This window comes from Oncorhynchus nerka, linkage group LG14, assembly GCF_034236695.1.
Source record: "Oncorhynchus nerka isolate Pitt River linkage group LG14, Oner_Uvic_2.0, whole genome shotgun sequence".
NCBI classification, from domain to species: Eukaryota; Metazoa; Chordata; class Actinopteri; order Salmoniformes; family Salmonidae; genus Oncorhynchus; species Oncorhynchus nerka.
The window spans coordinates 16,969,331-16,996,987 of NC_088409.1; the positions used below are offsets into that span (position 1 = coordinate 16,969,331).

General features: G+C 46.4%; 1 protein-coding gene across 1 annotated transcript in view; it reads left to right on the forward strand.

Moving 5' to 3' along the window:
• The window catches only part of LOC115120271 (carboxypeptidase Q-like), a 42,831-nt gene extending 23,221 nt beyond the window's left edge, over positions 1 to 19,610 (forward strand). The window contains 5 exon segments of the mRNA XM_065027576.1: positions 11,146 to 11,257; positions 13,277 to 13,368; positions 15,516 to 15,564; positions 15,567 to 15,716; positions 19,042 to 19,610. Coding sequence (XP_064883648.1) covers positions 11,146 to 11,257; positions 13,277 to 13,368; positions 15,516 to 15,564; positions 15,567 to 15,716; positions 19,042 to 19,202 — 564 coding nt within the window. The 3' untranslated portion in view covers positions 19,203 to 19,610.
• The last annotated feature ends 8,047 nt before the right edge of the window (positions 19,611 to 27,657 follow it).

The following is a 27,657-nucleotide window of genomic DNA, read 5'->3' on the forward strand; positions in this document are numbered from 1 at the left end:
TTTTGCGTTATCATTATGGGGTGTTGTGTGTAAATTAATGAAGACATTTTTTTATTTAATCCATTTTAGAATAAGGCTGTAATGTAACGTGGAAAAAGTCAAGGGGTCTGAATACTTTCCGAATGCACTGTATCTATGAAGTGTAACATACCTAAAGTAGATTGTGTGAGAAAGGTCTTGTGAAGGGCCAGAACAATTTAACAAGGTGTATGTGAATCCCATTATTTACACTGCTAACCCCATCAGACACCTCTACTCTGACTGCAACTGTTGGCGGGCTCTGCCTGCCAAAAATACCCAGAGAAGCTGCAATTAAAATGTGATTTATATGCTACACCTTTGTGCATGAAAGTTTGTTTAGCTAAAGTTGAATCTCTCCCCCACTTTTAAAGTGCTTGCAGCCAGGGAAGTCCACCAGTCAAGCAAATTAGTCTCTGTTTCAGTCTGGCAAGATGGGAGTCTGATAGGGACTAGGGAGGTACACTGGGAATCAAGTTGAGGACTTTAGTTTCTCTGACAAACACTTAAGATTTTCACTTTTAGTTTGGCTACACAATATAGGCCTAAAGGACCACACACACAACGCACCGAATGATGATCTGTCATTCATCTGCTGTTAGGTGCGGTGTGTTTTAGGGACCACCCCTGCTGGATGTCTGCTGTTCGGTGCGGTGTGTTTTAGGGTCCACCCCTGCTGGATGTCTGCTGTTCGGTGCGGTGGGTTTTAGGGACCACCCCTGCTGGATGTCTGCTGTTCGGTGCGGTGTGTTTTAGGGACCACCCCTGCTGGATGTCTGCTGTTCGGTGCGGTGTGTTTTAGGGACCACCTGCTGCTGGATGTCTGCTGTTCGGGGCGGTGTGTTTTAGGGACCACCCCTGCTGGATGTCTGCTGTTCGGCACGGTGTGTTTTAGGGACCACCTGCTGCTGGATGTCTGCTGTTCGGCTCGGTGTGTTTTAGGGACCACCCCTGCTGGATGTCTGCTGTTAGGTGCGGTGTGTTTTAGGGACCACCCCTGCTGGATGTCTGCTGTTCGGGGCGGTGTGTTTTAGGGACCACCCCTGCTGGATGTCTGCTGTTCGGTGCGGTGTGTTTTAGGGACCACCCCTGCTGGATGTCTGCTGTTAGGCGCTGTGTGTTTTAGGGACCACCCCTGCTGGATGTCTGCTGTTCCGGGCGGTGTGTTTTAGGGACCACCCCTGCTGGATGTCTGCTGTTCGGCTCGGTGTGTTTTAGGGACCACCCCTGCTGGATGTCTGCTGTTAGGTGCGGTGTGTTTTAGGGACCACCCCTGCTGGATGTCTGCTGTTAGGTGCGGTGTGTTTTAGGGACCACCCCTGCTGGATGTCTGCTGTTAGGTGCGGTGTGTTTTAGGGACCACCCCTGCTGGATGTCTGCTGTTCGGCTCGGTGTGTTTTAGGGACCACCCCTGCTGGATGTCTGTCTGCTGTTTGGCGCAGTGTAGTAGCAGTATAGTAGTGATAGTAGTGGTAGTAGCAGCAGTATAGTAGTGGTGGTTTTAGGGACCACCCCTGCTGGATGTCTGCTGTTATAGTAGTGGTGGTTTTAGCCACCCCTGCTGGATGTCTGTGTTAGTGGTGTGTTTTAGGGACCACCCCTGCTGGATGTCTGGTGTAGCAGCAGTGTGTTTAGGGACCACCCTGCTGGATGTCTGCTGTTAGTCGGTGGTTTTAGGGACCACCCCTGCTGGATGTCTGCTGTTCGGCGGTAGTAGGGACCACCCCTGCTGGATGTCTGCTGGCAGTAGCAGCAGCTGGATAGTCTGCTGTTAGGTGCGGTGTGTTTTAGCCACCTGCTGCTGGATGTCTGCTGTTAGGTGCGGTGTGTTTTAGGGACCACCCCTGCTGGATGTCTGCTGTTAGGTGCGCGGTATGTTTTAGGGACCACCCCTGCTGGATGTCTGCTGTTCGTAGTGGTGTGTAGCCACCCTGCTGGATGTCTGCTGTTAGTAGTGGTTTTAGCACCCTGCTGGATGTCTGCTGTTAGGTGTGGTAGGGACCACCCCTGCTGGATGTCTGCTGTTAGTGGTAGTTTTAGGGACCACCCCTGCTGGATGTCTGCTGTAGTGGTAGTTTTAGCCAGCTGGATGTCTGCTGTTCTGGTGTGTTTTAGGGACCACCCCTGCTGGATGTCTGCTGTAGTGGTAGTTTTAGGGACCACCCCTGCTGGATGTCTGCTGTTTGGCTCGTGGCAGTGTCAGTAGTGGACCAGTGCTGCGCTGTAGTAGCAGCCAGTGTGGAGTGTTTTAGGGACCACCCCTGCTGGAGTGCTGTGGTAGTAGTCTGCTGTTCCGGGGGTGTGTTTTAGGGACCACCCCTGCTGGATGTCTGGTGTTAGCAGCGGTATAGTGTTTAGTGGTACCCTGCTGGATGTATGCTGTAGTGGTGGTGTGTTTAGGGACCACCCCTGCTGGATGTCTGCTGTTAGTAGCGGTGTGGTTTAGGGACCACCCCTGCTGGATGTCTGTGTTCGGTGGTAGTTTTAGGGACCACCCCTGCTGGATGTCTGCTGTTCGGGCGGTGTATTTAGTGGTACCACCCCTGCTGGATGTCTGTGGTAGGTGCGGTGTGTTTTAGGGACCACCCTGCGGTGTCTGTATAGTAGGGTACCCTGCTGGATGTCTGCTGTATAGTAGGTGGTTTTAGGGACCACCCCTGCTGGATGTCTGCTGTTAGTGGTAGTGTTTTAGGGACCACCCTGCTGGATGTCTGCTGTTCGGCGGTGTATTAGTGGACCACCCCTGCTGGATGTCTGCTGTTAGGCGCGGTGGTTTTAGTACCACCCCTGCTGGATGTCTGTGTTCCGGGTAGTGCTGGATGTCTGCTGTAGTAGGGACCACCCCTGCTGGATGTCTGCTGTTCCGGTGGTGTGTTTTAGGGACCACCCCTGCTGGATGTCTGCTGTTCGCGGTGGTTTTAGACCACCCCTGCTGGATGTCTGCTGTTCAGTGCAGTGTGTTTTAGGGACCACCCCTGCTGGATGTCTGCTGTTCGGTGCGGTGTGTTTAGGGACCACCCTGCTGGATGTCTGCTGTTAGGTGCGGTATGTTTTAGCCACCCCTGCTGGATGTCTGCTGTTCGCATCGGTGTGTTTTGGTAGTACCACCCCTGCTGGATGTCTGCTGTTCGGTGTGTTTTAGGGACCACCCCTGCTGGATGTATGCTGTGGTAGTAGCGGAGTAGGGACCACCCCTGCTGGATGTCTGCTGTTAGTGGTAGTAGTTTTAGGGACCACCCCTGTATGTCTGTGGTAGTAGCAGCAGTATAGTAGTGGTACCCTGCTGGATGTCTGCTGTTAGCAGCAGTATAGTTTAGTGGCCAGTAGCAGTATGTGGTGTAGCGGTGTTTTAGGGACCACCCCTGTGGATAGTAGCAGCAGTATAGTAGTGGTAGTAGGGTCAGCAGTATAGTAGTGGTAGTAGCAGCAGTATAGTAGTGGTAGTAGCGGTAGTAGCAGCAGTATAGTAGTGGTAGTAGCGGTAGTGGTAGCAGTAGCAGCAGTATAGTAGTGGCAGTAGCAGCAGTATAGTAGTGGCAGTAGCGGCAGTATAGTAGTGGTAGTAGCAGCAGTATAGTAGTGGTAGTGTAGTAGCAGCAGTATAGTAGTGGTAGTAGCAGCAGTATAGTAGCGATAGTAGTGGCAGTAGCAGCAGTATAGTAGCGGTAGTAGCAGCAGTATAGTAGTGGCAGTAGCAGCAGTATAGTAGTGGCAGTAGCGGTAGTAGCAGCAGTATAGTAGTGGCAGTAGTATAGTAGTGGTAGTAGCAGCAGTATAGTAGTGGTAGTAGCGGTAGTATAGTAGTGGTAGTAGCAGCAGTATAGTAGTGGTAGTAGCAGCAGTATAGTAGTGGTAGTAGTAGCAGCAGTATAGTAGTGGCAGTAGCAGCAGTAGTAGTAGTGGCAGTAGCGGTAGTAGTAGCAGCAGTAGTAGTAGCAGCAGTATAGTAGTGGTAGTAGCGGTAGTAGTAGCAGCAGTATAGTAGCGGTAGTAGCAGCAGTATAGTAGTGGTAGTAGCAGCAGTATAGTAGCAGTAGTAGCGGTAGTAGCAGCAGTATAGTAGTGGTAGTAGCGGTAGTAGTAGCAGCAGTATAGTAGCGGTAGTAGCAGCAGTATAGTAGCGGTAGTAGCAGCAGTATAGTAGTGGCAGTAGCAGCAGTATAGTAGTGGTAGTAGTGGTAGTAGCAGCAGTATAGTAGTGGTAGTAGCAGCAGTATAGTAGTGGTAGTAGCGGTAGTAGCAGCAGTATAGTAGTGGTAGTAGCAGCAGTATAGTAGTGGCAGTAGCAGCAGTATAGTAGTGGTAGTAGCAGCAGTATAGTAGTGGTAGTAGTGGTAGTAGCAGCAGTATAGTAGTGGTAGTAGCAGCAGTATAGTAGCGGCAGTAGCAGCAGTATAGTAGCGGCAGTAGCAGCAGTATAGTAGTGGCAGTAGCAGCAGTATAGTAGCGGCAGTATAGTAGTGGTAGTAGCAGCAGTATAGTAGTGGTAGTAGCAGCAGTATAGTAGTGGTAGTAGCGGTAGTAGCAGCAGTATAGTAGTGGCAGTAGCAGCAGTATAGTAGCGGCAGCAGTATAGTAGTGGTAGTAGCAGCAGTATAGTAGTGGTAGTAGCAGCAGTATAGTAGTGGTAGTAGCGGTAGTAGCAGCAGTATAGTAGTGGCAGTAGCAGCAGTATAGTAGTGGCAGTAGCAGCAGTATAGTAGCGGTAGTAGCAGCAGTATAGTAGCGGTAGTAGCGGTAGTAGCAGCAGTATAGTAGCAGCAGTATAGTAGCGGTAGTAGCAGCAGTATAGTGGCGGTAGTAGCAGCAGTATAGTAGCGGTAGTAGCAGCAGTATAGTGTTTTAGTAGTGGTGTGTTTTAGGGACCACCCTGCTGGATGTCTGTCTGCTGTTTGGCGCAGTGTAGTAGTGGTAGTAGCAGTATAGTAGTGATAGTAGTGGTAGTAGCAGCAGTATAGTAGTGGTGGTAGTAGCAGCAGTATAGTAGTGGTGGTAGTAGCAGCAGTATAGTAGTGGTAGTAGCGGTAGTAGCAGCAGTATAGTAGTGGCAGTAGCAGCAGTATAGTAGCAGCAGTGTAGTAGTGGTAGTAGCAGCAGTATAGTAGTGGTAGTAGCAGCAGTATAGTAGTGGTAGTAGCAGCAGTATAGTAGTGGTAGTAGCAGCAGTATAGTAGTGGTAGTAGCGGTAGTAGCAGCAGTATAGTAGCGGCAGTAGCAGCAGTATAGTAGTAGCAGTAGTGGTAGTAGCGGTAGTAGCAGCAGTGTAGTGGTAGTAGCAGCAGTATGGTAGCAGCAGTATAGTAGTGGTAGTAGCAGCAGTATAGTAGTGGTAGTAGCAGCAGTATAGTAGTGGTAGTAGCAGCATTATAGTAGTGGTAGTAGCGGAAGTAGCAGCAGTATAGTAGTGGTAGTAGTAGCAGCAGTATAGTAGTGGTAGTAGCAGCAGTATAGTAGTGGTAGTAGCGGCAGTAGCAGCAGTATAGTAGTGGCAGTAGCAGTAGTGGTAGTAGCGGTAGTAGCAGCAGTATAGTAGCAGCAGTATAGTAGTGGTAGTAGCAGCAGTATAGTAGTGGTAGTAGCAGCAGTATAGTAGTGGTAGTAGCGGTAGTAGCAGCAGTATAGTAGTGGTAGTAGCGGCAGTAGCAGCAGTATAGTAGTGGCAGTAGCAGCAGTATAGTAGTGGCAGTAGCAGCAGTATAGTAGTGGTAGTAGCAGCAGTATAGTAGTGGTAGTGTAGTAGCAGCAGTATAGTAGTGGTAGTAGCAGCAGTATAGTAGCGATAGTAGTGGCAGTAGCAGCAGTATAGTAGCGGTAGTAGCAGCAGTATAGTAGTGGCAGTAGCAGCAGTATAGTAGTGGCAGTAGCGGTAGTAGCAGCAGTATAGTAGTGGCAGTAGTATAGTAGTGGTAGTAGCAGCAGTATAGTAGTGGTAGTAGCGGTAGTAGTAGCAGCAGTATAGTAGCGGTAGTAGCAGCAGTATAGTAGTGGTAGTAGCAGCAGTATAGTAGTGGTAGTAGTAGCAGCAGTATAGTAGTGGCAGTAGCAGCAGTATAGTAGTGGCAGTAGCGGTAGTAGTAGCAGCAGTATAGTAGCAGCAGTATAGTAGTGGTAGTAGCGGTAGTAGTAGCAGCAGTATAGTAGTGGTAGTAGCAGCAGTATAGTAGTGGTAGTAGCAGCAGTATAGTAGTGGTAGTAGCAGCAGTATAGTAGCGGTAGTAGCGGTAGTAGTAGCAGCAGTATAGTAGCAGCAGTATAGTAGTGGTAGTAGCGGTAGTAGTAGCAGCAGTATAGTAGCGGTAGTAGCAGCAGTATAGTAGTGGTAGTAGCAGCAGTATAGTAGCGGTAGTAGCAGCAGTATAGTAGTGGTAGTAGCGGTAGTAGTAGCAGCAGTATAGTAGCGGTAGTAGCAGCAGTATAGTAGCGGCAGTAGCAGCAGTATAGTAGTGGCAGTAGCAGCAGTATAGTAGTGGTAGTAGTGGTAATAGCAGCAGTATAGTAGTGGTAGTAGCAGCAGTATAGTAGTGGTAGTAGTGGTAGTAGCAGCAGTATAGTAGTGGTAGTAGCAGCAGTATAGTAGCGGCAGTAGCAGCAGTATAGTAGTGGTAGTAGCAGCAGTATAGTAGTGGTAGTAGTGGTAGTAGCAGCAGTATAGTAGTGGTAGTAGCAGCAGTATAGTAGCGGCAGTAGCCAGCAGTATAGTAGCGGCAGTAGCAGCAGTATAGTAGTGGCAGTAGCAGCAGTATAGTAGCGGCAGTATAGTAGTGGTAGTAGCAGCAGTATAGTAGTGGTAGTAGCAGCAGTATAGTAGTGGCAGTAGCGGTAGTAGCAGCAGTATAGTAGTGGCAGTAGCAGCAGTATAGTAGCGGCAGTATAGTAGTGGTAGTAGCAGCAGTATAGTAGTGGTAGTAGCAGCAGTATAGTAGTGGTAGTAGCGGTAGTAGCAGCAGTATAGTAGTGGCAGTAGCAGCAGTATAGTAGTGGCAGTAGCAGCAGTATAGTAGCGGTAGTAGCAGCAGTATAGTAGCGGTAGTAGCGGTAGTAGCAGCAGTATAGTAGCAGCAGTATAGTAGCGGTAGTAGCAGCAGTATAGTAGCGGTAGTAGCAGCAGTATAGTAGCGGTAGTAGCAGCAGTATAGTGTTTTAGTATCGGTGTGTTTTAGGGACCACCCCTGCTGGATGTCTGTCTGCTGTTTGGCGCAGTGTAGTAGTGGTAGTAGCAGTATAGTAGTGATAGTAGTGGTAGTAGCAGCAGTATAGTAGTGGTGGTAGTAGCAGCAGTATAGTAGTGGTGGTAGTAGCAGCAGTATAGTAGCGGTAGTAGCAGCAGTATAATAGTGGTAGTAGCAGCAGTATAGTAGCGGTAGTAGCAGCAGTATAATAGTGGTAGTAGCAGCAGTATAGTAGTGGTAGTAGCAGCAGTATAGTAGTGGCAGTAGCAGCAGTATAGTAGTGGCAGTAGCAGCAGTATAGTAGTGGCAGTAGCAGCAGTATAGTAGTGGCAGTAGCAGCAGTATAGTAGTGGCAGTAGCAGCAGTATAGTAGTGGCAGTAGCAGCAGTATAGTAGTGGCAGTAGTAGTAGCAGCAGTATAGTAGTAGCAGCAGTATAGTAGCGGTAGTAGCAGCAGTATAATAGTGGTAGTAGCAGCAGTATAGTAGCGGTAGTAGCAGCAGTATAATAGTGGTAGTAGCAGCAGTATAATAGTGGTAGTAGCAGCAGTATAGTAGTGGTAGTAGTGGCAGTAGCAGCAGTATAGTAGTGGCAGTAGCAGCAGTATAGTAGCGGCAGTAGCAGCAGTATAGTAGCGGCAGTAGTAGTAGCAGCAGTATAGTAGCGGTAGTAGCAGCAGTATAATAGTGGTAGTAGCAGCAGTATAATAGTGGTAGTAGCAGTATAGTAGTGGTAGTAGTGGCAGTAGCAGCAGTATAGTAGTGGCAGTAGCAGCAGTATAGTAGCGGCAGTAGCAGCAGTATAGTAGCGGCAGTAGTAGTAGCAGCAGTGTTGTAAGAGTAGTGGCGGTAGCAGTAGTAGTAGTAGTAGTAGTAGCAGCAGTGTTGTGGTGGTAGTAGCAGCAGTGTAGTAGTGGCAGTAGAAGTATCAGCATTGTTGTAGTCGCAGTAGTAGTAGCAGCCGTATAGTAGTGGCAGCAGTAGTAGTGGTAGTAGCAGCAGAAATAGTAGCAAGAGTAGTAGCAGCAGTATAGTAGTGATAGTAGTGGCAGTAGTAGTAGCAGCAGTAAGAGTAGCAGCAGGATGTGAGGACAATAGTGTGTAGTTCATCATATCTCACAAATGGAGAAGACGATGGGGTAGATATGATTTATCTGACTTATCGTAGATATATTTTAGGCAGTTCACTGGGGAAATTCATCAGCTTAGATTTCAAGGCTCTTCTCTTTTTCAATTTGAGTATGAAAACTATTTTCAAAGGAGAAAGTGTGTTCCATTTTGATTTAGCCTACACTTTAAACCTTGGTGTGTGAAGGTCCTGATACATCAGCTTCCATGATTAGTCTGAAGGGTTTTCTGACGGCATGCGTCCGTTGGCATGGTAACCAAGCCAACTTTGAGGTATTGATAAAAACGAATAAATGTACTTCAAATGTATTTACTCATCATAATTGAGGGGTTTGGGACTCACTCTGCCAGTTATAGTTTAATCATCATAATTGAGGGGTTTGGGACTCACTCTGCCAGTTCTAGTTTAATCATCATAATTGAGGAGTTTGGGACTCACTCTGCCAGTTCTAGTTTAATCATCATCATTGAGGGGTTTGGGACTCACTCTGCCAGTTCTAGTTTAATCATCATCATTGAGGGGTTTGGGACTCACTCTGCCAGTTCTAGTTTAATCATCATAATTGAGGGGTTCGGGACTCACTCTGCCAGTTCTAGTTTAATCATCATAATTGAGGGGTTTGGGACTCACTCTGCCAGTCCTAGTTTAATCATCATAATTGAGGGGTTTGGGACTCACTCTGCCAGTCCTAGTTTAATCATCATCATCGAGGGGTTTGGGACTCACTCTGCCAGTCCTAGTTTAATCATCATCATCGAGGGGTTTGGGACTCACTCTGCCAGTCATAGTTTAATCATCATCATCGAGGGGTTTGGGACTCACTCTGCCAGTCCTAGTTTAATCATCATAATTGACGGGTTCGGGACTCACTCTGCCAGTCCTAGTTTAATCATCATCATCGAGGGGTTTGGGACTCACTCTGCCAGTTCTAGTTTAATCATCATAATTGAGGGGTTCGGGACTCACTCTGCCAGTCCTAGTTTAATCATCATCATCGAGGGGTTTGGGACTCACTCTGCCAGTTCTAGTTTACTCATCATCATCGAGGGGTTTGGGACTCACTCTGCCAGTTCTAGTTTAATCATCATAATTGAGGGGTTTGGGACTCACTCTGCCAGTTCTAGTTTACTCATCATAATTGAGGGGTTTGGGACTCACTCTGCCAGTCCTAGTTTAATCATCATCATCGAGGGGTTTGGGACTCACTCTGCCAGTCCTAGTTTAATCATCATCATCGAGGGGTTTGGGACTCACTCTGCCAGTCCTAGTTTAATCATCATCATCGAGGGGTTTGGGACTCACTCTGTCAGGCCAAGTTTCTTTTGATTGGTATTTAACTCATTCAACTATTTAGTGGCGTAACGATGGGAGCTGTTGAATCATGTCCTATTGGAGGTCAGTCTGGTTATTTTTAGCCATGAACGCTGAGTCTACAGTATATTCCCGCTAAAATCCATGCCAATGACTTTGCATACTCCTGTATTGTCTCTTGGACAAGAGACTGGTTGAAGACTTGAAGTCCTCTTCATGGAAGAAGGAGATATTTTTAACACATGGCACACACTGAGTGATGGGGGGTAGTTTGGTTTATTTTCAGCGTCTACACAAAGGCTCCTCACCCCCTTCGGCCCCCTCCTCCCTCTCTGTATAGCACACTCCCATGTCTACCGACGACAGCCAACATCTGGAAAAGTTTGTTCTCAAACTTATTTTTCCTTCTGACCATTGTGAAGTGAATACATTTTTTTCATCAGACTTTTTTGTTTCTTTCTATTTATGTTGTGAACACCTTTGATGTTCTCCTTAGACATTTGACTACATTTCGCTACACCCGCAATAACATCTGCTAAATGTGTATGTGACCAATAACATTTGATTTGATATCCCATAAAGCTGTGGGGAAATGGAGTGCACTAGATACTGTAGGGAATAGGGTATCATTTGGGATGCACACTGAGTAGGATGCTGACTGTTGACCCCTATGCAGCTACACTACATTGTAGTCCCAGACAGCCACAGGTGACATATTTCATTCTTTAGCTTGGAATGTCCGGTTCACCAGTCTTCCTTTGAAACCAAACCTGTGGCCTATAATGCCTGTACTGCTCTCCAGTATGTAAGGTATTACAGAGCCCAGGTCTGCTAGCCCTCATTCAGGTGGTGCTACGGTGTGTTTTGTTTTAACCTTTAGCATCCTCCTGACATTTTATCATTAGTAGGATCCTGCTGGTTGTTGACCCCTCAGTAGCTATTGGCTACAGACATTGTTGTCCAAGAGAACCAAGGGTGAAACCTGGACTTTCCGGTTCACCATTCTTGCTTTGAAACCAAACCTCTGTCTGACCTACACTTTAATGAATGGTTGTATTGATCATCCATGTAACTTAGTAGTGATCTCAGGTAGGGCTGGGAATTGCCAGGGACCTCACGATACGATATTATCGCCATACTTAGGTGCCAATACGATATATGTTGCGGTTCTATATGTATTGCGATTCGATACTGTGATTTGATTGTGATTCGATGTTCCAGACATATTGCTCACCATACTGTATGTCTGCTGCAGAGAGACCAGAGAGAGCCATGAGAAAACAAGTTTTGATCAGTCATGAAAATAAAATATCTGAAAACAAATTGGTTCCCTAGTTTAGAAAGATGGAGAACAAGCTATGAAGGAAAAATGAGCTTTTGGTGCAGGTTCCGCCAACTAGAGCAAAAATAATATTGTCGATACGATATAGCATAAAAAATAATATGCCGATATGTAACTATCGATTTTGTATCCCCCCCATCACTAATCCTAGGTATGCTGTCTGTCCCCCCCCTTCAGGTGGTGCTGCTCAGTGGTCATCTGGACAGCTGGGATGTGGGCCAGGGGGCCATGGATGATGGTGGTGGAGCGCTCATCTCCTGGGAGGCCTTGTCTCTGCTTAAAGACCTGGGTAAGAACCTGGGAGGCTCTTTCTCTGCTTAAAGACCTGGGTCAGAACCTGGGAGGCCCTTTCTCTGCTTAAAGACCTGGGTAAGAACCTGGGAGGCCCTTTCTCTGCTTAAAGACCTGGGTCAGAACAAGAACTTGGGAGACCCTGTCTCTGCTTAAAGACCTAGGTAAGAACCTGGGAGTCCCTGTCTCTGCTTAAAGACCTGGGTAAGAACCTGGGAGTCCCTGTCTCTGCTTAAAGACCTGGGTAAGAACCTGGGAGGCCCTTTCTCTGCTTAAAGACCTGGGTCAGAACAAGAACTTGGGAGACCCTGTCTCTGCTTAAAGACCTGGGTAAGAACCTGGGTGTCCCTGTCTCTGCTTAAAGACCTTGGTAAGAACCTGGGAGGCCCTGTATCTGCTTAAAGACCTGGGTAAGAACCTGGGAGGCCCTTTCTCTGCTTAAAGACCTGGGTCAGAACCTGGGAGTCCCTGTATCTGTTTAAAGACCTGGGTCAGAACCAGAACTTGGGAGGCCCTGTCTCTGCTTAAAGACCTGGGTCAGAACCAGAACTTGGGAGACCCTGTCTCTGCTTAAAGACCTGGGTCAGACCCAGAACCTGGGAGGCCCTGTCTCTTCTTAAATACCTGGGTCAGAATTTGGGAGGCCCTGTCTCTGCTTAGGACTAGGTCAGAACCAGAACCTGGGAGGTCCTACTGTTCCCTACTTATACTAAACTACGTTTGACCAGGGCCCCTAGTCAAAACCAGTCCACTCTTTTTATTTATTTCACCTTTATTTAATCAGGTAGGCAAGTTGAGAACAAGTTTTCATTTACAATTGCGACCTGGCATTTGTATAGGAAACAGGGTGCCATTTAGGATCTAGACTATGTATCTGGAACATAATCCACTATCTCTGAAGCTCTTATTGACATGAGCCTCAAAAATGATTTGTGTTCTGTATCGAGTCTATTGGCATCTTTTGAAGTTGTTTTGTGATCAGGGGCCTTATATCAGGGGCCAAGCGTCTCAGAGTAGGAGTGCTGATTTACGATCAATCAGTTTAGCCTTTTGTAAACATCACTATGAATAAGATGACATGGACAGGAGAGACCTGGTCCTAGATCAGCACTCTTGGTGACGTACACTTGAAAATGCATTTAAACTGCTGTTTGCTGACTCATATAGCAATTAGCATGGCTTACTTCATTCTTTTTCTGGTCATTGTTCACTTAATAAAGTATGACTTTTTCCACATGAAGTGTAATTAAACACGTAAAGTAGCCCACCGAGCTGTCTGTGCTCTCTGACTGAAAGCCTTAACGTTGACTTGAGAGAATCTGTCCTTTTTCCACTAATGTTGCAATGGAAAGTATGTTATTCCCATTGAATATGTGAAGATTTTAATGTCTGGACAATAATAACCAGTGGCTGCTTTATTGTTCATTCTTGCAGCTGGATAGATGCATAGTAAAGTACTTGGCTGGAATAAGCTCAGCTTTGCCCACTATTAAAGAAGAGGACCTGTCATCAATGAAACTTTTAGTCAAGATGAAGCCACGGAGCAATAATTGGTCCCTTGGGCTTTGTTCATCTACGTCCCAAATGGCACCCTATTTCCTATATAGTGCAGTACTGTTCACCAGGGCCCAACAGTAGTGCACTACATAGAGAATAGGTTGCCATTTGGGATGCAACCCTAGACATGGCACTGATGTCAGATGAGGGTGTAGGCTACAGAGTTATTTTAGAGAACCTCTATGGGAAGGGAGTGGCCTGCTGTCCTTTGTAGCCCACATAAAGTAGTAGCCTGGGGGGGGGGGGGAGTCCTCTCTGTGAATGGGGCTCATCATTGCAGTAAATGTAGGAAATATTGACTAGGGTCTGGTGAATAGGAATGTTCTGCTGAATATGTGGAATATTAAACAGCCCAAGGGTTGGTGAGGAAAAGGGAATCCATTTGTTGTAAAGCTCTTTCTGTATTGCTGCTTTGTTGAAATGGTTGTGGCCCATGAATGAATTGTGATTGCGTGTCCAGGTCTGCGACCCAGAAGAACCCTCCGGACAGTGCTGTGGTCTGCAGAGGAGCAGGGAGGGGTTGGAGCGCAACAGTACTTCCAGCTTCACAAGGTATCTTTCTACCATGGTGCATCTTGTTGGCTTTTTACTGTCCATTTAACTTGTACACCCTCACCATTATCCTCCTGTCATACAGTACATCCTATAGCCCTCAAACTCAACTCTGGACCTGGAAGTCCGTTCCACTGCTTTGTTTCATTGTTCCCCTCTAATCAGGGACTGATTTAGACCAAATGAGCAGGCTGCGGACCTCGTAGGGTCAGAGTTGACTAGAAATGTCCTATAAGCTCCTTTTTTGGCTAGATTTAAGACTTCTGTTCTCTCAGCTTTAGATTCTTACACACACACACACACACACACACATAGGGGTCCATTGGGTAGAGGGGTAGAGGATGTCATACAAACCATTGAAACAGCACAACTATTATGTGGTCGTTCTTACATTTTGAATCGTTGACCCCAGTCTCCTTCAGATTGTGTGCGTACCGGTATTAGTGTTTTATTATCAATAGCTGATGGCTTTTCATCTACATCAGCTTGTTCTTTGCCAGTCAACATGTGGTAGGAACTGGCTTCATTCAGAGCGGTACACAGAAATGTAAACTTGTCAGATCTACTGTAGGAGAGCCACTGGGATGTAGGGCACTGCACAGATTGTTTAAGTCAGAATGGAGCCGAGACCACACTGTAACTGAATACCAGCATTCTGGGGGGGTGGTGGTTTTTGTGCATTCTAATGTGAACGAAATCAGAATGGCCAGAGGTTAGAGGGGAACAGAGGGTTCACATCCTGACTCTGTCCAGAGACCCACCTTCTCCCTGGCCTGCACTGGTTCCAACTACATACTATGGATTTCCTCAGATTCCCCCGAAAAGCTTCAGTATACAACACTAAATGTCCACTACACTACATCAGTGGTATTCAATCTTATTCAGCAGGGACCCCATTTTTTTCCACCAGAATTTCTGGGGACCCCTTTTTTTCGCTCTAATTTCTCGTGACTCCACCCCAAAAATTATGACCAAACTTAAAAAATTGGTACATGAGCCATTTGTGTGGGTTGTAGACTCCGTCTCATGCTACCACTAGAGCGAAAGCACCGCCAGCATTCAAAAGTGACCAAAACATCAGGACGTTTGGCATTTGCCAGAGAACACTAAGATTGGCAAATTCGCCACTGGCGCCCTGTGCTCTTCACAGATGAAAGCAGGTTCACACTGAGCACATGTGACAGACGTGGCAGAGTCTGGAGACGCCATGGAGAATGTTCTGCTGCCTGCAACATCCTCCAGCATGACCGGTTTGGCGGTGGGTCAGTCATGGTGTGGGGTGGCATTTCTTTGGGATGTTGCAGTCCTCCATGTGTTCGCCAGAGGTAGCCTGACTGCCATTAGGTACCGAGATGAGATCCTCAGACCCCTTGTGAGACCATATGCTGGTGCGGTTGGCCCTGGGTTCCTCCTAATGCTAGACAATGATAGACCTCATGTGGCTGGAGTATATCAGCAGTTCCTGCAAGAAGAAAGCATTGATGCTATGGACTGGCCCGCCCGTTCCCCAGACCTGAATCCAATTGAGCACATCTTGGACATCATGTCTCGCTCCATCCACCACACAGTTGCACCACAGACTGTCCAGGAGTTGGCGGATGCTTTAGTCCAGGTCTGGGAGGAGATCCCTCAGGAGACCATCCACCACCTCATCAGGAGCATGCCCAGGCGTTGTAGGGAGGTCATACAGGCACATGGAGGCCACACACACTACTGAGCCTCATTTTGACTTGTTTTAAGGACATTACATCAAAGTTGGATCAGCCTGTAGTGTGGTTTTCCACTTTAATTTTGAGTGCAACTCCAAATCCAGACCTCAATGGGTTGATAATTTTGATTTCCATTGATAATTTATGTGTGATTTTGTTGTCAGCACATTCAACTATGTAAAGAAAAAAGTATTTAATAAGAATATTTCATTCAGATCTAGGATGTGTTATTTTAGTGTTCCCTTTATTTTTTTGAGCAGTGTATTTGTATTTATTATGGATCCCCATTAGTTCCTACCAAGGCAACATCTATTCTTCCTGGGGTCCAGCAAAATTATAAAAGTTATACAATATAAAGCGCTTTCAGCACTGGAAAAGCACAATATAAATCCAATGAATGATTATTTACGATTCTATACCTATTCTGCTGTCCCCCAGGTGAACATCTCTAACTTTAACCTAGTGATGGAGTCTGACCAGGGTACCTTCACCCCCTGGGGCTGCAGTTCACAGGCTCAGTCCAGGCCCAGGCTGTCATGGCTGAGGTGATGAAGCTACTGAAGCCCATCAACACCACCACCCTGGAGGAACACGGAGAGGGACTTGATATAGAGATGTGGATGGATGCCGGCGTGCCAGGTGTGTAGACTACCTTCTATTGTCTGTCTGTCTCAGTCAGTAGGTGCCAGGTGTGTAGACTACCTTCTGTTGTCTGTCTGTCTCAGTCAGTAGGAGCCAGGTGTGTAGACTACCTTCTATTGTCTGTCTGTCTGAGTCAGTAGGTGCCAGGTGTGTAGACTACCTTCTGTTGTCTGTCTGTCTCAGTCAGTAGGTGCCAGGTGTGTAGACAACCTTCTGTTGTCTGTCTGTCTCAGTCAGTAGGAGCCAGGTGTGTAGACTACCTTCTATTGTCTGTCTGTCTGAGTCAGTAGGAGCCAGGTGTGTAGACTACCTTCTATTGTCTGTCTGTCTGAGTCAGTAGGAGCCAGGTGTGTAGACTACTTTCTATTGTTTTTCTGCCTGAGTCGGTAGGAGGCAGGTGTGTAGACTACCTCATATTGTCTGTCTGTCTGAGTCAGTAGGAGCCAGGTGTGTAGATTACCTTTTATTGTCTGTCTGTCTGAGTCACTAGGAGCCAGGTGTGTAGACTCTCTTCTGTTGTCTGTCTGAGTCAGTAGGAGCCAGGTGTGTAGACTACCTCCTATTGTCTGTCTGTCTGAGTCAGTAGGAGCCAGGTGTGTAGATTACCTTCTATTGTCTGTCTGTCTGAGTCAGTAGGAGCCAGGTGTGTAGACTCTCTTCTGTTGTCTGTCTGAGTCAGTAGGAGCCAGGTGTGTAGATTACCTTCTATTGTCTGTCTGGGAGATATGCTGAGGAGGCTTCCTCGTAGTCTATTTGACTCTTGTTCCACCTGTGTCTCTTTGACCTTTGTCAAATTAACAAGCCATGTTCCCCTTCTGCAGAAGTGCTTTTGACTTTTTTAAAGAGGAAGTAGCACGTTATTTCTAGACCAATTGAACATTCAGTTCCACATTGTCTCTGTGGTCATTTTTGTGGAATTGATCAGTTTCTCAAATAACATGTATGTAGAAGTGAAATATGCCCTGTACTCCGATTTAAAAAGAACTAGCGTTGCTACAGTATGTAGGCAACCAAATCATTTGGTCTGACAGGGAAGAGGAAGTGTATTATGAAACACATCCCCAGTAATGTATTTGTTGTGCTGATATTTGCTGACAGCAGAAACTTGTCTGTAGACTAAATGAAGGGTGTGTGAGAGAGAGAGAGATGGCCTCAGCCTACCAGCATGTGTTAACTCTAACCTACTTCATTAACATGGGTGCCATCCAACACAGTTGTTTTGGGATCCCTTAAAGCTGAGGTGGAGATAAACAATGAAGCTCATTACGAACTGGGAGAGGATGTTTTAGAATTCATAAAGTGTCTCAGAGTAGGCTAGATGGGCTGATCTAGGATCAGGTCCCTCCCCGTCCCATCCATATAATCGTATTCATTATGATCGAAAAGACAAAACTGATTCTAGATCAGCACTCCTACCGTACGCTGAGACGCTTTATGACCACAGGCCCAGACCTCTACAGTAGTCTATTGTTGATGAGCCCACGTCTCCCTCCATCAGTCCAGCTAATAGATGAGTCTTTGACTGTCCTCAGCCTTACCCAGACACAGTGTAACCACACCTGTAAAAAGACTTGTTATAACAGATCAGCCTTCTACTGTAAAGGAACTGTTTCAGGAATGACATCACCTTATCTCAGTGGAAAAGTAACTATTCTGGGTGGATGAATGGTGTAACCAAGAGAGGGGCTGTTCACTGTGAGGGTTCAAAAAGCCACAATGTTAAACAAATGAATCACCGGACCAGCTGTCCAAACACCTCCCTCTCATTTCACAAAATGGCAAAAAGTCTGTGTTTGTCCCAAATGGCACCCTATTCCCCATATAGTGCACTACTTTTGAACAGGATACATAGGTCTCTGGTCAAAAGTACTACACTATGTAGGGAATAGGGTGCCATTTGGGATTCAGACTAAATGTAATGCAGCCTAAATGTAATGCAGCTCCATCCAATGACCTTTCACCACACACATTCCTTCCTTTTTCCAGAGTGAAAATGTTGTTGCTTTTTTCTCTCTATTACAGTGGATTTGGGAACATGGTTGAGACTACAGTTGCTTCCCACATCAGTACCACCAGTCTCTCTCCTAGCATTGTCTCCCTATTTCACTTCTGAATTGTCCTTACAAGTCAACATAAAGGGGAAAGGACATAACAGTCTCTCTGTCAGGTAGAATACAAGACAGAAAGCTAGATGTTTAACAGTCTCTCTCTGTCAGGTAGAATACAAGACCGAAAGCTAGATGTTTAACAGTCTCTCTCTGTCAGGTAGAATACAAGACAGAAAGCTAGATGTTTAACAGGACATTAGTCTCTCTCTCTCAGGTAGAATACAAGACAGAAAGCTAGATGTGTAACAGTCTCTCTCTGTCAGGTAGAATACAAGACAGAAAGCTAGATGTTTAACAGTCTCTCTCTGTCAGGTAGAATACAAGACAGAAAGCTAGATGTTTAACAGTCTCTCTCTGTCAGGTAGAATACAAGACAGAAAGCTAGATGTTTAACAGGACATAAGTCTCTCTCTGTCAGGTAGAATACAAGACAGAAAGCTAGATGTTTAACAGTCTCTCTCTGTCAGGTAGAATACAAGACAGAAAGCTAGATGTTTAACAGGACATTAGTCTCTCTCTCTCAGGTAGAATACAAGACAGAAAGCTAGATGTTTAACAGTCTCTCTGTCAGGTAGAATACAAGACAGAAGGCTAGATGTTTAACAGGACATAAGTCTCTCTCTGTCAGGTAGAATACAAGACAGAAAGCTAGATGTTTAACAGGACATAACAGTCTCTCTCTGTCAGGTAGAATACAAGACAGAAAGCTAGATGTTTAACAGGACACAAGTCTCTCTCTGTCAGGTAGAATACAAGACAGAAGGCTAGATGTTTAACAGAACATTAGATTTCTTCCTAGCAGCACCTTGGGAATGTTAGTGTCAGGAAGGGCCACTGCATCGTGCTGTTTCCAAATGGAAACTGTACAGGAACCTGATTGCCAAGCTAAACACTAACTGCTACCAGATGCACTTATACTGCTCTGGTTCCCCCTGCTCCTACTTACATTCACTTGCAAAAGAAATGGGAAAGCATAACATAATGGGTTTGTAATTAACTCTGGGTTTAGCTTTGTCAACAGTGATCATTTTGAGAATGTTATTTGATTAGAATCTCATTGTTTCTTTAGAAGTTAGAATACAGTATGCACTGCACATTTAATCAGTCATAATGGTACGTTCAAGGACTCAGAGACACACAAACCAACCAACCAACCATAGTTAATACATTGATGTAAGTGACTCCTTACCGGTTTTGTTGTGTCTGTCCTCCAGGAGCCAGCCTGCACGTTGCAGACAGTAGATACTTCTGGTTCCACCACACCAACGGGGACACCATGTCTGTTCAGAGCCCCATAGAAATGAACCTGTGTTCGGCCCTGTGGGCGGTGGTGGCCTACGTAGTGGCTGACCTGGAGGAGATGCTGCCCAGGTAGTCCACTAGGACTGTCCTGCATCCCAAACGTAGTGGCTGACCTGGAGGAGATGCTGCCCAGGTAGTCCACTAGGACTGTCCTGCATCCCAAACGGCACCCTATCCCCTGTGTAGTTTTGGGAGAAGAATGCACTATAGGGAATATGGTGCCATAAAAATGCTTTACTGTTGTTTGTCCTCCAGAAGGGCTTCCTGCAGTAACCTCTCTGTGAAATTATACCCCACTCTGGTTAAGTGGCTAAAGAAGAATTAATAGTGTGTATAAACCACACCATGTACAAAATGGAATGAAGTATTTCTGGCATATTATTTCCAGTCAATTTCTTTTAGAATGAACACATATGTACTACATGTTTCATGTTGACTGTCATTATGTCTAATCTGCCAATAAAGCTGTGCATTAATTAGACCAAGGTGCACGTGTATTTTCACTCTCATTCATAGATGGAAGAGACTAAGGGGGACTTTTCTGACAAACAGCCCAATTAGACCAAATCTAAAACTTGACCTTTAACCTAACCTTAACCTAATTTTGACCAATTCTGAAATTCAACATTTGTGTGCTGGTCAGGCACTTTTTTTCGAGCTTGGGAAGTTTAGACACAGGAAGTGATGGGGGTCTGGTGCCAGACTGGCCTGGTGACCGACAGGATAAACCTGGTTTACAAGGTGATCGCTTTCTGACTTCCCTCTTCTCACCAGACCAGGCTATTCTATACTGAACAAAAATATAAACATGTAAAGTCTTGGTCCCATGTTTCATGAGCTGAAATGAAACATCGCTGAATTGTACTATACACACAAAAAGCTTATCTCATATTTATGCACAAATTTGTTTACAACCCTTTTCGTAAACATTTCTCCTTTGCCAAGAAAATCCATCCACCTGACAGGTATGGCATATCAAGAAGCTGATTAAACTGCATGATAATTACACAGGTGCACCTTGTGCTGGGGACAATAAAAGTCCACGCTAAAATGTGCTGTTTTGTGTCACAACACAATGTCACAGATGTCTCAAGTTTTGAGGGATCGTGCAATTGGCATGCTGACTGCAGGAATGTCCACCAGAGCTGTTGCCAGAGAATGTCATCTTCATTTCTCATAAGCTGCCTCTGTCGTCTTAGAGAATTTGGCAGAATGTCCAACCGGCCTCACAACCGCAGACCACATGTAACCACGTCAACCCAGGACCCTCCACACCCGGCTTCCTCACCTGAGGGATCGTCTGAGACCAGCCACCCGGACAGCTGATGAAACTGTGGGTTTGTACAAACTAAGAATATCTGCAGAAACTGTCAGAAACCGTCTCAGGGAAGCTCATCTGCATGCTCGTTCCCCCCCACGGTCTTGACCTGACTGCAGTTCGGAGTCGTTTTTATTTTATTTATTTTTATTTCACATTTATTTAACCAGGTAGGCTAGTTGAGAACGAGTACTCATTTACAACTGTGACCTGGCCAAGATAAAGCAAAGCAGTTCAACACATACAACGACACAGAGTTACACATGGAATAAACAAACATACAGTCAATAATACAGTAGAAAAACCTATATACAGTGTGTGCAAATGAGGTAGGATAAGAGAGGTAAGAAAATAAATAGTAACTGACTTCAGTGGGCAAATGCTCACCTTTGATGGCCACTGGCACGCTGGAGAAGTGTGCTCTTCACAGATGAATCCCGGTTTCAACTGTACGGGGAAGATGGTGTATATGTCGGTTTGTGAACAGAGTGCCTCATGGTGGAGGTGGGGATATGGTATGGGCAGGCATAAGCTATGGACAACAAACTTAAATGCATTTTATCGATGGCAATTTGAATCCACAGAGATCCTGAGACGAGATCCTGAGGCCCATTGTCGTGCCATTCATCCTCCGCCATCACATGTTCCAGCATGACGATGCACGGCCCCATGTCGCAAGGATCTGTACACAGTTCCTGGAAGCAGAAAAGTCCCAGTTCTTCCATGGCCTGCATACTCACCAGACATGTCACCCATTGGACATATTTGGGATTCTCTGGATCGACGTGTACGAGAGACAGCGTGTTCCAGTATTCACCAACTCCACACAGACATTGAAGAGGAGTGGGACAACATTCCACAGGCCACAATCAACAGCCTGATCAACTCTATGTGAAGGAGATGTTGAGCTGCATGAGGTTAATGGTGGTCACACCAAATACTGACTGGTTTACTGATCCACTTGAATTTTTCTTTATCTGACAAATGCATATCTGTATTCCCAGTCATGTGAAATCCATAGATTAGGGCCTAATTCATTTAGTTAAATTGACTGATTTACTTATAAGTGTGATTTGTGGGACAACCAGACTATTATAGATGTATCTCCTCTCACCAGACCAGACTATTATAGATGTCTCTCCTCTCACCAGACCAGACTATTATAGATGTCTCTCCTCTCACCAGACCAGACTATTATAGATGTCTCTCCTCTCACCAGACCAGACTATTATAGATGTCTCTCCTCTCACCAGACCAGACTATTATAGATGTCAGTCTCTCCTCTCACCAGACCAGACTATTATAGATGTCTCTCCTCTCACCAGACCAGACTATTATAGATGTCTCTCCTCTCACCAGACCAGACTATTATAGATGTCTCTCCTCTCACCAGACCAGACTATTATAGATGTCAGTCTCTCCTCTCACCAGACCAGACTATTATAGATGTCAGTCTCTCCTCTCACCAGACCAGACTATTATAGATGTCTCTCCTCTCACCAGACCAGACTATTATAGATGTCTCTCCTCTCACCAGACCAGACTATTATAGATGTCAGTCTCTCCTCTCACCAGACCAGACTATTATAGATGTCTCTCCTCTCACCAGACCAGACTATTATAGATGTCTCTCCTCTCACCAGACCAGACTATTATAGATGTCTCTCCTCTCACCAGACCAGACTATTATAGATGTCTCTCCTCTCACCAGACCAGACTATTATAGATGTCTCTCCTCTCACCAGACCAGACTATTATAGATGTCAGGGGGCAATTAATTCATTTTAGTCCATCAATCCATGTAGGAGATGGAGACATGTATTTATTTAGTTCAGTCTGTATACGGTATGTGTTAACATCTTTACTTTGTTCAGTGTCCCCAGCCGGACCAACCCTGGTTAGCATTGGTACCAGACTTCTCTTTCTCTGTCCTCTTTTTCTCTTCAAGTCACATAACCGCCAGACATCAAATAGGACTTTTTAATGAGTCTGGGGAATGTTTGAGGCGTCGTGCTGGGAGAGCCCTACAGTGTGCTCCTAACGTTGAGCCCACTGATGGATCTGTTCTAGATAGGAGAGGATAGCCAGCTGCGATGGGACTCCCATTCCTCTATGCTACACCACTACCTGCATACAGACACAGCAAACACCTTTACAAGATCCCCATCTGATAGTGAAGACTCTGACCCAGGGGAAATGATATTGAACACTGTGGCTTCAGTTTGACGTCTTAATACTAGGGAGGTCACTCAACATGTCTCTGGCACTATTTTATTGGTCCACACAGGGTAGCAGAAAGGTCAGTATTACTCTCATTGCATTTGATGTCACTGTGTGTAGGTGAGCTAAGTGAAACAACAAATTGTGCTTTTTAATTTCTATCAAAATAGGTCTTATTTCTATGACAACTTCAAAACACGCATCAGTGGAATTTTCTCTAGCCATTACACATGCAATATATCAAGACGTCGTTGTTGTCTGGTGGCGTCTTGCTGTCTCTCTCCACTATAATGTTCTTCTCATGTGGAGAACATCCTGTGGTATCAGCCTCGTAGACCAGTGTTTGTTCCCTTCAGAGAGTAACATAACCTCCCATACAGCTCTTCCTCTCCTCTCTTCCTCTCCTCTCCTCCTCTCTTCCTCTCTTCCTCTCTTCCTCTCCTCCTCTCCTCCTCTCTTCCTCTCTTCCTCTCCTCCTCTCTTCCTCTACTCTTCTCTTTCTCTCTTCCTCTCCTCCTCTCTTCCTCTACTCTTCTCTTTCTCTTCCTCTACTCTTCTCTTTCTCTTCCTCTCCTCCTCTCTTCCTCTCCTTCTAATCCTCTCTTCCTCTCCTCTTCTAATCCTCTCTTCCTCTCCTCCTCTCTTCCTCTACTCTTCTCTTTCTCTTCCTCTACTCTTCTCTTTCTCTTCCTCTCCTCTCTTCCTCTCCTCCTCTCCTCTTCTAATCCTCTCCTCCTCTCTTCCTCTCTTCCTCTCCTCCTCTCTTCCTCTACACTTCTCTTTCTCTTCCTCTCCTCCTCTCTTCCTCTCCTCCTCTCTTCCTCTCCTCTTCTAATCCTCTCCTCCTCTCCTCCTCTCTTCCTCTCTTCCTCTCCTCCTCTCTTCCTCTACTCTTCTCTTTCTCTTTCTCTCCTCCTCTCCTCCTCTCTTCCTCTCCTCCTCTAATCCTCTCTTCCTCTCCTCTTCTAATCCTCTCTTCCTCTCCTCTTCTAATCCTCTCTTCCTCTCCTCTTCTAATCCTCTCTTCCTCTCCTCTTCCAATCCTCTCTTCCTCTACTCCTCTCCTCCTCTCTTCCTCTAATCCTCTCTTCCTCTCCTCTTCTCTTCCTCTACTCTTCTCTTTCTCTTCCTCTCCTCCTCTCCTCCTCTTCCTCTCCTCTTCTAATGCTCTCTTCCTCTCCTCTTCTAATCCTCTCTTCCTCTCCTCCTCTCTTCCTCTCCTCCTCTCTTCCTCTCCTCTTCTAATCCTCTCTTCCTCTCCTCCTCTAATCCTCTCTTCCTCTCCTCTTCTAATCCTCTCTTCCTCTCCTCTTCTAATCCTCTCTTCCTCTCCTCTTCTAATCCTCTCTTCCTCTCCTCTTCCAATCCTCTCTTCCTCTACTCCTCTCCTCCTCTCTTCCTCTCCTCCTCTAATCCTCTCCTCTTCTAATCCTCTCTTCCTCTCCTCCTCTAATCCTCTCTTCCTCTCCTCTTCTCTTCCTCTACTCTTCTCTTTCTCTTCCTCTCCTCCTCTCCTCCTCTTCCTCTCCTCTTCTAATCCTCTCTTCCTCTCCTCCTCTAATCCTCTCTTCCTCTCCTCCTCTCTTCCTCTCCTCCTCTAATCCCCTCTTCCTCTCCTCTTCTAATCCTCTCTTCCTCTCCTCCTCTAATCCTCTCTTCCTCTCCTCCTATAATCCTCTCCTCTTCTAATCCTCTCTTCCTCCTCCTCCTCTAATCTTCTCCTCCTCTAATCCTCTCTTCCTCTCCTCTTCTAATCCTCTCTTCCTCTCCTCCTCTAATCCTCTCTTCCTCTCCTCCTCTCTTCCTCTCCTCCTCTAATCCCCTCTTCCTCTCCTCTTCTAATCCTCTCTTCCTCTCCTCCTCTAATCCTCTCTTCCTCTCCTCCTATAATCCTCTCCTCTTCTAATCCTCTCTTCCTCCTCCTCCTCTAATCTTCTCCTCCTCTAATCCTCTCCTCCTCTCCTCTTCTAATCCTCTACTCCTCTCCTCCTCTAATCCTCTCATCCTCTCCTCCTCTCCCTCCTCTAATCCTCTTCCTCTCCTCTTCTAATCCTCTCCTCCTCTCCTCTTCTAATCCTCTCCTCCTCTCCTCCTCTAATCCTCTCCTCCTCTCCTCATCTAATCCTCTCTTCCTCCCTCTTCTAATCCTCTCCTCCTCTAATCGTCTAATCCTGTTTTCCTCTCCTCCTCTCCTCCTCTTCCTCTCCTCCTCTAATCCTCTCTTCCTCTCCTCCTCTAATCCTCTCCTCCTCTCCTCCTCTAATCCTCTCCTCCTCTCCTCATCTAATCCTCTCTTCCTCCCTCTTCTAATCCTCTCCTCCTCTAATCGTCTAATCCTGTTTTCCTCTCCTCCTCTCCTCCTCTTCCTCTCCTCTAATCCTCTCCTCCTCTAATCCTCTCCTCCTCTAATCGTCTAATCCTCTAATCCTGTTTTCCTCTCCTCCTCTCCTCCTCTAATCCTCCTCTTCCTCTCCTCCTCTAATCCTCTCTTCCTCTCCTCTTCTAATCCTCTCTTCCTCTAATCCTCTCTTCCTCTCCTCTTCTCTTCCTCTACTCTTCTCTTTCTCTTCCTCTCCTCCTCTCTTCTCCTCTCTCTCTCCTCTTCTAATCTCTCTTCCTCCTCTCTTCTCTAATCCTCTCTAATCCTCTCTTCCTCTCCTCCTCTCTTCCTCTCTTCCTCTCCTCCTCTCCTCTTCTAATCCTCTCTTCCTCTCCTCCTCTAATCCTCTCTTCCTCTCCTCCTCTAATCCTCTCTTCCTCTCCTCTTCTAATCCTCTCTTCCTCTCTCTTCTAATCCTCTCTTCCTCTCCTCTTCTAATCCTCTTCTCTCCTCTCTAATCCTCTCTTCCAATCCTCTCTTCCTCTTCTAATCCTCTCCTCCTCTCTTCCTCTCCTCCTCTAATCCTCTCCTCTTCTAATCCTCTCTTCCTCTCCTCCTCTAATCCTCTCTCCTCTCCTCTTCTCTTCCTCTACTCTTCTCTTTCTCTCTTCCTCTCTCCTCTCCTCCTCTTCCTCTCCTCTTCTAATCCTCTCTTCCTCTCCTCCTCTAATCCTCTCTTCCTCTCCTCCTCTCTTCCTCTCCTCCTCTAATCCCCTCTTCCTCTCCTCTTCTAATCCTCTCTTCCTCTCCTCCTCTAATCCTCTCTTCCTCTCCTCCTATAATCCTCTCCTCTTCTAATCCTCTCTTCCTCCTCCTCCTCTAATCTTCTCCTCCTCTAATCCTCTCTTCCTCTCCTCTTCTAATCCTCTCTTCCTCTCCTCCTCTAATCCTCTCTTCCTCTCCTCCTCTCTTCCTCTCCTCCTCTAATCCCCTCTTCCTCTCCTCTTCTAATCCTCTCTTCCTCTCCTCCTCTAATCCTCTCTTCCTCTCCTCCTATAATCCTCTCCTCTTCTAATCCTCTCTTCCTCCTCCTCCTCTAATCTTCTCCTCCTCTAATCCTCTCCTCCTCTCCTCTTCTAATCCTCTACTCCTCTCCTCCTCTAATCCTCTCATCCTCTCCTCCTCTCCTCCTCTAATCCTCTTCCTCTCCTCTTCTAATCCTCTCCTCCTCTCCTCTTCTAATCCTCTCCTCCTCTCCTCCTCTAATCCTCTCCTCCTCTCCTCATCTAATCCTCTCTTCCTCCCTCTTCTAATCCTCTCCTCCTCTAATCGTCTAATCCTGTTTTCCTCTCCTCCTCTCCTCCTCTTCCTCTCCTCCTCTAATCCTCTCTTCCTCTCCTCCTCTAATCCTCTCCTCCTCTCCTCCTCTAATCCTCTCCTCCTCTCCTCATCTAATCCTCTCTTCCTCCCTCTTCTAATCCTCTCCTCCTCTAATCGTCTAATCCTGTTTTCCTCTCCTCCTCTCCTCCTCTTCCTCTCCTCTAATCCTCTCCTCCTCTAATCCTCTCCTCCTCTAATCGTCTAATCCTCTAATCCTGTTTTCCTCTCCTCCTCTCCTCCTCTAATCCTCCTCTTCCTCTCCTCCTCTAATCCTCTCTTCCTCTCCTCTTCTAATCCTCTCTTCCTCTAATCCTCTCTTCCTCTCCTCTTCTCTTCCTCTACTCTTCTCTTTCTCTTCCTCTCCTCCTCTCCTCCTCTTCCTCTCCTCTTCTAATGCTCTCTTCCTCTCCTCTTCTAATCCTCTCTTCCTCTCCTCCTCTCTTCCTCTCCTCCTCTCTTCCTCTCCTCTTCTAATCCTCTCTTCCTCTCCTCCTCTAATCCTCTCTTCCTCTCCTCCTCTAATCCTCTCTTCCTCTCCTCTTCTAATCCTCTCTTCCTCTCCTCTTCTAATCCTCTCTTCCTCTCCTCTTCTAATCCTCTCTTCCTCTCCTCTTCCAATCCTCTCTTCCTCTACTCCTCTCCTCCTCTCTTCCTCTCCTCCTCTAATCCTCTCCTCTTCTAATCCTCTCTTCCTCTCCTCCTCTAATCCTCTCTTCCTCTCTCTTCTCTTCCTCTACTCTTCTCTTTCTCTTCCTCTCCTCCTCTCCTCCTCTTCCTCTCCTCTTCTAATCCTCTCTTCCTCTCCTCCTCTAATCCTCTCTTCCTCTCCTCCTCTCTTCCTCTCCTCTCTAATCCTCTTTCCTCTCCTCTTCTAATCCTCTCTTCCTCTCCTCCTCTAATCCTCTCTTCCTCTCCTCCTATAATCCTCTCCTCTTCTAATCCTCTCTTCCTCCTCCTCCTCTAATCTTCTCCTCCTCTAATCCTCTCTTCCTCTCCTCTTCTAATCCTCTCTTCCTCTCCTCCTCTAATCCTCTCTTCCTCTCCTCCTCTCTTCCTCTCCTCCTCTAATCCCCTCTTCCTCTCCTCTTCTAATCCTCTCTTCCTCTCCTCCTCTAATCCTCTCTTCCTCTCCTCCTATAATCCTCTCCTCTTCTAATCCTCTCTTCCTCCTCCTCCTCTAATCTTCTCCTCCTCTAATCCTCTCCTCCTCTCCTCTTCTAATCCTCTACTCCTCTCCTCCTCTAATCCTCTCCTCCTCTCCTCCTCTAATCCTCTTCCTCTCCTCTTCTA